The following is a 12,285-nucleotide window of genomic DNA, read 5'->3' on the forward strand; positions in this document are numbered from 1 at the left end:
TCCACAGGCTCCAGACTTCAGTCGTTGCTTGAAAAGAATTCCCCAAAAACCATTATTATGAATTTGTCCAATTACATTTAAGCTTCTGACAGTGGGGGATTAATGATTTTTACTAGAGATGGACCAATCTGATATTACGTATCAGTATCGGTCCGATACTGATGTAAATTACCGGATCGGATATCAGAGAGAAATAAAAAATGTAATCCGATCCATTAAATATCAAAAAAGCACCTCACAAAACTTGCGACACGGCGACTCGGCTCATAACCGTAGCACGTCGGAGCAGTGTGCTCACGTGATAGAGCGGCTGTGTGTATTTGTAGCCTCGCTACCAAACCAGCATTTCATTTCCGAGGAAGTTATCTGAGAGACAAGTAAAGCAAGTGTGTAAGTTCATCTCTGAATGTTTGTAAAGCATTCCAGCGTTAAGTTTAACAACCGATATATGGAGCGACTGCCTCTTCTTGCTGCTACTTCAATCGTGAAACTGATCAATGATCAGCTGATCGGCTTTTCTGTCGCGAGTCCGTCTCTCTTGTTTGTTTTTGGCTCACTTCCTGCCAGAAAGAGGAAACCAGCGGCTGAACAGCAGCAGCACGTTTAAGCTTGATAAGCTGTTGTTAGAATTTATTTAATATTACTTTCTACACCAGGATCTTTTTCTACGTAGCTGACGCTGGTAACTGTGCAGGGGCGGATCTAGCAAAGTTTAGCCAGGGGGGCCGATAGGGCATTAACAGGGAAAAGGGGGCACAAAGACATACTTTTCTTTCTTATTCTCATTTAAAATGTCGAGCTTTTAATAAATAATTATCCGAATCTTACACCCAAAGTTTTAATCTGATGTAAAATGTATAGAAGTCCATTACTGTATATAGTAACTGTTAAGTCTAATATACCCTAGTAAGCTATAGTACTTTTTCCTTTGGGAACCATCTGTGCAGTCTGCAGTTCTGTTGAAGGAAGATGTTGAATCTATTTAATTATTCTTGAAAAATAATTTATTTATGTGCATTTTTTTCACACTGCATCAAATTAAAGTTGATTACTTCGATTAAGCATCATGAGGTGGAGGGGGGTTCCCTATTATTTTTTGCTGGGAGTTTGCAACCCTATTAGTCAGGTTGCTTAATATTTCTGCTAAGTACTCTTTAAAATACCAGAATAGGGAGGATGGAGCAGGTTTAACTTTATTAGATTGATCAGTGTTGCTGAACTATGAAATATTTTGGGTGCAGTGTATTTTTTACAGAATAGCTTTAGTGTTGTTGTTTATTTAAACTTGAGTGTGAACTTATACAAAATGCAGCAATATATTAAAAAAAACAGTTTTATTGATTAAAAAATACACTACATTGGATTCATATCGGTATCGGCAGATATCCAAATTTATGATATCGGTATCGGACATAAAGAAGTGGTATCGTGCCATCTCTAATTTTTACTATCCAAGAAATCTGTGCTGCCCTCTGGGGCACCTGTCTCCCAACTGCATAAAGCTCAGAGTGCTGATTAGTGCTGAAATGTATGGATGCAGTTTTGGAAACTTGAAGATGTCCGAGGATATAAAGTTTTCAGCGTTTTTTGTTTTTCGTTGTAAGCGAAACAATGCAGCACATTTATGATTTATTGTATGCTTCAAGTGTCAAAATGTTACTTGAGCTTAAACTGCCACGGCAGCAGTATCTGTGTAGTGTGGTGGTTTGAAAAATATAATGTGTCTCTCAGAAGAGAAAGCACTCAAGTTACAGAGTGTAGTTAACTACAGCAGTAAATGTATGCACAGCTAACTTGTGCTGAGCTGGACCTTCACCTCAGCTGAGGTTTGCTGTTTTTCGGCAGGTTTTGTTGTTTCGTTTTTGTTTTTTTTGTTTTTTACTTTTTAAGATTATTTTCCCCAGTGTGGTCTTAATAAGAAAAATTTCCCCCGTTGTATTTTTACACAGGAAATCAGCCTTCGTACACAGCGCGGCCCTGAGCAAGCTGCTTCTGTGAAAGGCTGCGTGCAGAGAGACTGTGAACTTGGGATGTTTGCAAAGTGAAGTTCAGTCAAATTAATCATTCTGTCAGACAATGAGAGCAGAGCACCCCAGGGCTAAAAGGGAGACAAGGCCTTTCAGCAAGAAGAAGAATACGCTGCACTACAGTATATGTTTTAGGCTTGTTATTCATTTTTACTAAGGGAGGCGGGGGATGGAGATGGGGATGGGGAGGTTATGTAGTAGAGCGCTCTCGCTCTCGTGGTGCCGGGGAATATATCTATCGTTCCGGGGAGCCATTTCCCATAAGAGGGGATAAATGGATGTAGCTGAAGGTGAGGACAATGCAGGAACATCACATTTAGAGGCTTATTCATCAAGTTCATACGTGGTGTCAAGCCTCTGCCAAATGTTGCATTTTCACAGCACCCTTGTAGAGGAACTGTTACTGGCCTTGTACACAACAATCGTCATACTTCATATCTAATTTATGTGTTGATGTTTATTCTCAAAAGAAACACCGTTGCATTCGCTCTTCAGTTTCTCTGTTATTTTTTAGACAGGTCCAGCTTCCTTTTGCACCAGGACCACTTCCACTTAGACCTTTTCTCAAACGTACAAGTCAGCAGTCAAAGCAAAAGCCTCACAACAATTGCCCTCTAATAATATTTAATTTATTTTGCAAACTGAATGCAATGATTTGCACATCTCTTATGACACATGCAAGACAGTAGAAGGTACAAATTTATCTATAAGTTTTTTTGGCAGTTTTTAGGATAATATGATTATGATATAACATGATGAAGATGAAAACCATTCTGACTCAAAGCTATTGCTGAACATGTATATAATGGACCCCTAATTACAGTCTGATCCTTACCCATACCTATAATATTGAACGGCACAGCTGAAAATGAATATTTCCTGGAGCTGTGGATGGTTTTCCAAACTAAAATTGTTATTTTATACTAAGTTCAACTCAATCACACAAAAGATAAAACATCACAATTAGGGATGGGTATTGATAACATTTTCCTGATTCCGATTCCATTTTCGATTCTGTTTAACGATTCTTTATCGATTCTCTTATCGATTCTTATTTTAAAAAGGAGAACACTAAGGTCGATTAGCTTAGAACTGTGTTTTATATCGTCTCTTTGAACAAGATAGAAATTTAGGAGTAACATGGCCTTACAAACCCAACAGTGAGATCTTAAGAGATCCAGCCTACAGCTCTTCAATGTGGTGTCACAGGGTCCCCAGGACAAAAAATTGTAAATGTAAAACAATAAAATAAATATTCTTCTGTAGCAATAATAAAGTATAACATAAATTATTCTGTAGCAATTACACAAGAATATCCAGTAATGTCCCTGCCTACAATTAAACACATTCACTTACTGAAAATCATCTGCTGTGGCAAATGGGTGCAAGCCTTTGACCACAAACTGAGTCACTGCTCGGTGACATTCGTCTATCCTGGCCTGAAAGGAGACGCTGCCGGTAGACTGCAGCGACAACTGCCAGCGAGCGCCAGCCAGACTCTGTCTGTCTCTCTCATCATGGTCACCTAAATGCACAGTAATGGCAGGTTTGTAATAAGGCAGATCGCGCTAACATAATATGCGCTGTTAGTTGATTATTTACCTGCCGCATTAACGGGAGAGGACGTGCAAACGTTACCGCTGCTGCTGGGTTGAGATTCACGAGTCCGGAGCGGAATTAAAAACACGACATTCATTTAAGGTCATCGCGTGTTTTGTGAGCTTTTGCATATTCGTAGTGTTTCCTCCCTTAAATGAAATATCTACTTTGCAAGTATTGCAAGTTGCCCTGTTGTCATCCGTTCTCGTAAAGTATAACCAAACTTTTGAGTGTTTGAGCCGCTTACGCGTCGTGTTTCCTGCCAGGTAAATGACGCTCCGCAACATGGTGACGTCATTCGGGGCGACTGGAATCAATAAGGGAATCGTTTGCAAAAATGGCAAACAATTTCAAGGAAGTGAAACAGTGGGAACCGGTTCTCAACAAGAACCGGTTTTCGATACCCATCCCTAATCACGATTGAGTATTGACCCTGGGCATGACAGTTTTAATTGTTTTATAATGTGTAGTGGAGTTGATAACATTTCAACAGAAAGACTAACGTGTCCTTATTCAACATATCTGTATTTTTTCCTTCTTTTAGGTTATTTCCACACAGCATGCATAACTGAGAAAGAAAGCTGTGATTCAGAGCGTACTTTATCACGTGCCTCGGACTTATCAGTGCAGGAATTCATACCTCGCTAACATTTAATCTGACACAGAATCAAAAATGATCTGGGATCAGACAAAAATATAAACTCTATTATCATAAAAATGAATGTTTATCTGATCCTTAACTAGTTTGTGTCACAACAACTACTTGTTGGCCTAACCCTAACTACTAACCTTTAATGTATTTGATCGTATTTTGGCTTTTGAAAGTCAGTGACAAAAAGTGTGCACCATAAGTTATCCTGATATTTTGGAGAGAAAAACAAAACCAAATTCACTTCTAAATAAAGCAAAGCTTTTGTATGTGTCATTTTAAAAGATTTTGAGGGGCTGAACTGTCAGAGGTGCAGATCAGCTTGTCTTGATGGTGTCTTTGTGGATGTCAGATCAGAAAAACCCTTGCATCTGCTGTTCTAGACACCTCTAAGAAGCTGTTTCTGTTCAAATCTTTGTCACAATTTCTGTAAAGTTAACACATCTGCACCTTCAGTACTTTCCCCCCCAATTTCTAAACCTGCTGTTACACTTTAAATGGTGAAATGAAGTATGATGATCTCTAGCTAGCCTTCCATACAAGGGACAAAAAAGTTCGTCCTCAGAAAGGTGACAGATGTGTCCCAGCCAATTTCAGTTCCACAATATGCATCACAAATTCTTCACGCTGGTTACTGATATGTCTTCATTTCTTTGCCGTGCACATGCACCTCCACCCTTCACTGGCGAATGCAGACATCCTTTTTCCCTAGTCATCATTTATTGTTACCCTCTCACCTTTTCATAAAATAGGTGCACTTTTTCTCTCCAAAGCACACAGGCAACCTCATATGCACACACACCGACACACAGTTCTTCTCTTTCCCTCCATGTCTTTGCCTCTACGGTGTCTGCAGTTGCAGGATATGCGTCTCAGTCCACAGCACTATTCAGATACCTTCTGAATGTGCTTGCAAACACCGTGGGAGCAGTCACAGTGATGTATTGCCGTAATCCCACTGATGCAACATGACATGGCTGTCAGTTGCCATGGGATTCTGGGTGATTTATATTCAGCAGATCTGTTTATGGTCTGATATTAGTGATGTTAAAGGCCTGATCTGGCACTCTTATCTTTAACTAAGGGTGTCTTGCCACTGGACAGGCAGACGCTTTATTCACAACGAGGGCTAAAGAATTTTTGCGTAATCAAACTATTTCATTTTCACGATCCCCAACAGAGAAGAGACAAAGATTATATATTCACTTAACATCTCGTTCCCTTAGATTATGTGTGCTCCATCACAAACTGTAATTTATAATTGATCAGTAAAAAGCTCGATTCATTCTTTAATTGTGGTTCTCTTGCATCTAGGTCTTTCCCACTGTGGTACTCGATAAATGTTTCTACGTTGTCATGTGTGCCATTGCAGGCTCATTTCCATGTCTATGTGCTGTGCTTTATCTGCCACCAACTATTTCTTGCCTTGGATAAGCCAGCAGATCGGCAGTCAGGGAGCGAAGAGCATGCACAGCATTTGATAAACTGTGCAGTGGATCAAAATGAAAAATACAAATAAAACAAAAGAAAAACAAACGTTTGCACATGGGTGACTTTTTCGGGCAGACGGTGTCAGCAGGGAAAGCTAAATGAAACTATCAGTATATGTAATATACCGACCTGTAAATGAATGCTGTGTGAAAAAAATAGCAGCATGAAAAATATCAACTGATGGCACTTCGACACATAGCTACACCGAGGTGCTCGAGCACTCTGAGGTATCTGGCAAAATGCACACAGATCTGCATAAATGAAAAACCTTCAAATTGGGTATTGATTTATTCGGATTCATTTATTAGCCAACAAGCTGGAGTCCTTATTTGTGCATATGAAATAATAACACAGTTTGACAGGCATAAAATAGCATTTCCGCATCAGCAAGTTGATTCTCAAGGAGAAACTGACGACTGGGATATATAAGCATGATGTGCAGTGTGACATTTTTAGGGAACTGGAAAAGTGAAGGACAAGAGAAGACGTGGCAGACCTAAACTTATCTACAGCAAATGTAAAGTATCTGAAAGTCATGTCCTTAAACATAAAAAATAAAACATTAGGGGAAAAAAAAAAATCGAGCAAAGACCTGACTGGAGAGAACCATATGACCATTCACTGATCGATCTACAGTTTGCCATAGTCTTATTAGAAATGGTCTCAGTGAAAGGGTGGCTGTCAAGAAGCCAGTCATTCAAGCAAGGGAAACAAGAAGGAAATGCTGTGGTATACCAAATTACATGAGAACTGGACTGAAAAGGTCTTATGCAGAGATATATCAGAATTAGACGTTTTTGAAATCACTATCGGTTTATATGAAGGAGGTCAGGAGGTACGACAGTGTCTATAGCCATCTGTAAAATGCTGTCTCCGCTCTGTCGTGGCTCGTCGTGGTTATATACACAGAAAAGGTCAGATTTTGATCCACTGTGCAGAACCTTTTATTAAGCATCTGGTTGGCAGCAGCTCCATTCTTTTGAACAAGACAATGATCCCAAAGCAAGGTCATAACTGGGTAGAGCTAAATGCACAATGGAACACCGTCAATGATGGACTGGCCCCCCCAGAGCCATCCATCTTCATCTGGACAGAGGATGGAACAAAAAGCAGCCAACATCCAAAGAAGAGTTTTGAACAGCCTTCAAGAAGCCTGAAGAGGAAGAGGAACACATATTTACGAGAGTTTATACTATGCTGAAGAACAAAGGTGGCCATACCAAATATTGTCTTGCAAGCTGGTTAGAATTGTACAAAACTGTATTTACATGTATATTTGCAGCTTTCATTAAATTGCTACAACTATTTCCTGTTTTCCTAGCAGCATATAACGAAATTAACACATTACCAAACTCAATCAATCCTGTGTTTATTTGTTAGCACAGAAGAAAACTTTGAATGTCTGGCATATTAATTCTTAGAAGCAATATTCTGTTGCTGTACAAAATGACTTTAAAAACTCTGCAGACTAAAGTGGATGACCAGAAATAACACGACACTTCAGGTTTTTTTACCTTTTGTTTAGGTTTTCTTTTGGTTTTTACATGATTTTAATGCGAAGGACAAGTTGATCTGATTTGCAAATAAACTAATAAGCCTTAAAGTTGAAAAAACACTGGAAACTTGTATGGTTAGTGAAAAACATGTAGCAACATAAATAGTTAACTAATTAGGAAACTTTCATCCACCCTTTTAAAAATCACACTGAGTATACTATTTTCTCTGTTATGCCATGAGACCTTATCTCTTTTTCAAATGGTAATACTTTTGTCTTAATAGATTTTATTAATACATCAACTAAAATGAAAGATAAGTTGTAATCTCATTAATTTTCGGGGGGTTGACTTGAACAGAAATTATTGTTGTGTCTGAGTATAAGAGAAGTTATTTGAATCACTTCTAGTTATGCATAAACCACAGCCTATCATTGTCATACAGAGGACACGGGTCATAAAAGAGAATACACTGAATTATGGGTAATTGCCCTTTTTGTACGAGGCTAATTAGGAGTTATTACAGACTTTTAGTGTTTAGTGCAAATTCAAAGTGAATCAACAGTTGAGATAAAAAAAGAATTTGCGATGAAGCTATTTAGTCTTATGAGTAAATATTCAATCTGCTATGATTGTTTTATGATAAACAGCAGGCAGGTTTCAAGAAATAAAAATTCTCATATAATGTGAACACTGTGTGACCCTGCATGAACTTACATTATAAAGAGCTTCAGAAACTCACAATATTTGTTTGATATTTGGCCCCAAGATGTAAAAGTTTGCTGTGTGACTGATACTAACATAGTCTTACTTTAGAATGAATGCGTTTTATACTTAAAGGAGTTCAGTATATTACCATATTTCTGAATAAATGCTAATGTTGCCATTTCCTTTTTTTTTCTAAGTAGCAGGTAGCTGCAGATGCAGGTTGTTTCTCTTGATCTTAAACTGGAGCCTGTTCTCCCGTCATCTAAGATATTATTCATATTTATTGCATTTCCTTCCTGATTTTTCAGGTAAAGTAAACAAGAATGAAATATAGGGCCACCCTTTGATGTTGCACTGAAGACTGCAATCTCCTCTGCTTTGTGGGAGTAAATAACACAAAAATATTATAGTTTTCTTTGCTTTATTTATTTTGTTTTACAGGAAGTGTGTTTTTTATGTGTGTATAATTGCAGGTATGGTGAACTACAGCGAGGTGTCTGGTTATCCGCTCGTTCAGCACTGGAATCTTCGCTCTGTGCTCTATCACGTCAAACTCAATCAATGGGTCCTCTCTCAAGGTAAATCACACCGAGCTTATATTACTGATTCTTTATTTATATTGTTAGTAACCTTGCTTCGGTCTCCACTGAGAGGAGCAGGATCGTAATCTAGCAGTTACTTAATGGTTAATTTTTAACCAGAAATGTGATTAGCTGGCAGACTGCCATCTTTTTTACTGTCATATTAGATGCATTTAAAGCTGAACTTCATGTTGCACAACCTGGGTCTTGAATTCTAAATGCAAATTAAGCCATTTATGTAAACACTGCTCTTGTGCTTTAAGGCAATCATTAACAATATTAAATTCTAATTTTAATTTGTCATTTATTAAAATTATAAATATATATTTTTACTCAAAAGTACAGTTTTTAAATTTAATGTTGCTGAAACAACAAAATAATAATAATAAAAAAAAAATCTGTCAGGTGTCGCTGTGTGCAGGCAGGAATAGGACCCAAAGTGCAGACTCACGGCACGCAAAAGTATATTTCAAAACTCAGCTTTTATTGCTAGATGGCAAAACGTAACAAAAATCCAAATAAACTTACATGAGCAGGCAGACAGAACACACAGCATAAACGAGGGTAGATCACAACACAGACACAGAGAAACACAGGGCTTAAATACACAGAGGGAGCAATCAGGGAATGGGTAACAGGAGGGAAACACAGCTGGGGCAAATCAGGCCTAATGAGACAAGGGGAAGCGAAACCAGATACATTAACATCAGACATGGACCTTCAAAATAAAACAGGAAACATAACACAGACTGAACTAAAGACACAGACTCACACGCAGGCACTGCAACAGAGGGAACAGGGACGTGGGACCAGGGCAGACACAGACACTGACTGGACACGATGTCGGCGTAACCGTGCAGTCATATTCGTTGTGTTCCCACTAGTGCTGTCAGCGTTAATCTGAAATGACGTTAACGCCACAACAAGGCAAATCTCCGTTAACGAGCTACCGCGGATCGCCCCGTGCATGGGGCTGGACGGCGTCAACACGTTAACGAGCTAACTGCGCTAACACACTAGTTCCCACAAATTGAGCATTGCGTGGCACATCTGACATACTGTTTTACTTTTGTCCATGACGCGCTTACCTTCAGGGTCATACGTCACATGAGCACCAAGATAGTTCCAAACGCCAGATCTGAATGAGGGTGGGAGAGATTCAGCTTGCCATGTTGCAAGGAGCTTAGCTTCTGTCTTGCTAGCTTGCGCTGCACTCAGTGGATCTGCGCTCAACAGTGCAGCCTAGGCGGAGTAGTCGAACGCAGATCCACTGAGCGCTCAACACAGACAGCATCGTCAGAAGAAAAGTTGATAAAATTGTTGATACATAGGGGTACCGAACCGAAAGCACTGTATCGAACGGTTCAATATCGATACGAGTATCGTTGCACCCCTAATTTTTATATATGCGTATCTCCTGTAACAAACACAAAAAGTTCAACACAACAACACAGTCCCAGTATCCATCAAGAAAAGCACACTGAGCACAATGAGGTCTAAATATCTCATGTCAATGTTGAATTTTTTAGACCAAAGTAGCATCATATGGTTTCAGTTGCATCCTTTATATAACATGAAACCCATGTTGCAAAGTTAAAAACAGTCAGTTATTGGCTGATCGTGGCGGAGCTGTTCCGCCGCACTGCTTGAAGAAAATAAATGAATGAGGGGCGAGTTCCTTTTAATTAAGTACCTAATTAGATACAAAGTGTTAATTTTAAAAGGGTGCAAACTAACAAGCGACTCAGAAAGCACAACCAGAAAATATAAATGTAATTACAACCTCAAGTTCTTGATCAGCTGAAAAAACTTGCAGCTAATTGAATATCGAGTAATATCTAGAGGCCGAATGCACCGGTCCAAACTAAATCCGAATAAAACGGCGTAAACATGTTTTTCTAGCAGTAACAGCAAAGGTTGGTAACAGTTCACATAAAACGGTGGCCTTTGTACGAGCACGCAGAGTCAGGCCTGATAATGGGGTGCTAAAGTTTAAGGTGAGGTTAATGCCTCATAGCCCGAGAAAATGAAATCACATAACCAGCAGAGCCCGAAGGAATAGACACGTTAAACAGTTTTATTCATTGTAGGAGGAGAGAGGTTGGAATGTCACAGTGTGATAAGTGAAGATTAAAGTCTGATGAGACACACCGTCAGCTGTGCAAAAGCAAACCCAAGCTCATTGACAATAGCTTTTTAGGTCTGTTGTCATCTGTGACATTAAAGCTACTTCCCACAAAATCTAGCTGTATAAATAAAGTTTGCACCTGGCGTCACATTGAGGGCGATATAGAAACAATTCTTATCACGATAACGTTATTGTCATATCAGTCGAGAATGATATATGTCACGATAGAAATCAAAAGACTTTTTCTGTCAAGCTTAAAGGTTTTTTCACTCCTAAATGTGAACATGTCAGGTTAATTTTGGTCCAAATATTGCTTAAACCAAAATTGTTTGTCAAGTTGTACATGTACTTTAACAGTGTGCGGCTGTGTTTTAAATAAAGAATATTAAAATATAATAATAATAATAACAACAATAATAATAAACAACATGGTAATGTGTCATACGCCAAAATCTTAATTCACAACAGGCAAAAGCCTCAAGTGTGCACTGGAAATCTACAGTTTCAAAGAAAAAACACGAGCTCCTAACATAAAAAATGAAAAGTCTAGTTTTTCGATAGAAACATACTTTTTTTAATTGTAGGGACAAAAAAAGATTGAAACTGATATGGCTCTAACTCTGTTCCAACCACATGCCTGGTTCGGTGTGGCACTCGTCGGGGTTTCACGGTCTTGATCCAAACATGGATAGCATCAGCTCTGTCAGCCTTATATTAGCCATGTTTCATATTGCTATCAGGAAACGTTTTTGCATAATAATTATTTGTATCGTTTTATTGCCCAGCTGTAGTTTGAGGTATAAATACATACAAGTTTGTAACAAAGGAAAAAGTTTCAATTAATGTAGCTTATATAACCGATATAGCTTCAGCAAGCACTTAACTTAATTGTAGCTTATACAAATTAGTGTAGTTTTGAAAAAGAATACTGTGTTGTCATAACTTATTTTGTAACAGTAATGGCTACAACCTCAGAAATGTGTTACTTTTTAATAAATTACACCCAACGCTGCATTTGTTTCTCACTCATTTCCTCACATGATCATATTTTAAAGCTCAGATGTTTCTTGAGGCAGTTGTGGTTTGATGTTAAAGCTTCAATTAAAAACTGGATGTCACGTTCAAATATGACTATTATTAGTTATTATTATTAAATACTAATTAAGATCTACTGTAGCTGGCTGATTTGATGGGTACCCAGAAAGGAGGTCAGTATACAGACATATGCATGCAATTAGAATTGTGCTTGTCTTTTTCTCTGTCTCTCTAATAGTCTGTCATATATCAAACCGCTTCGCTGCCATAGTAAGATCGAGTCATCCTGACAGTGCCTGCCATGCAAACTTCATAGAGTAAGATAACTGTGGATAGGTACTTAGTCAAGCAATACTTTCACTGAAGGCTGCTCCTATTCGCTGTCACGTCAGGGATTATACTGAAACCCTGATGGGTTTTTCAACACTAGCTGTATAAATAAAAAAATAACTAAAAATAAACACATATAATCGGTGTCTCTCTTTTATCTTTACCACCCTGTATCGCTGTAGTTGTTTTGTTGTCAGTGCGTTTAAGGGTAAAGTAAATATTTAAATATTGACTTCAATCTTTC

At 38.5% G+C, this 12,285-nt stretch overlaps 1 protein-coding gene across 6 annotated transcripts in view; it reads left to right on the forward strand.

The window, feature by feature from the left end:
* The window catches only part of astn1 (astrotactin 1), a 476,318-nt gene that overhangs the window by 288,740 nt on the left and 175,293 nt on the right, over positions 1 to 12,285 (forward strand). For all 6 annotated transcript variants that reach the window (XM_026150134.2, XM_026150137.2, XM_026150138.2 and 3 more), the window contains one exon: positions 8,441 to 8,545. In XM_026150134.2, the coding sequence (XP_026005919.1) occupies positions 8,441 to 8,545 (105 nt within the window). The remainder of the gene's footprint in view (positions 1 to 8,440; positions 8,546 to 12,285) is intronic.

Source organism: Astatotilapia calliptera, chromosome 18 (genome assembly GCF_964374335.1).
Source record: "Astatotilapia calliptera chromosome 18, fAstCal68.1, whole genome shotgun sequence".
In the NCBI taxonomy this organism is placed as follows: Eukaryota; Metazoa; Chordata; class Actinopteri; order Cichliformes; family Cichlidae; genus Astatotilapia; species Astatotilapia calliptera.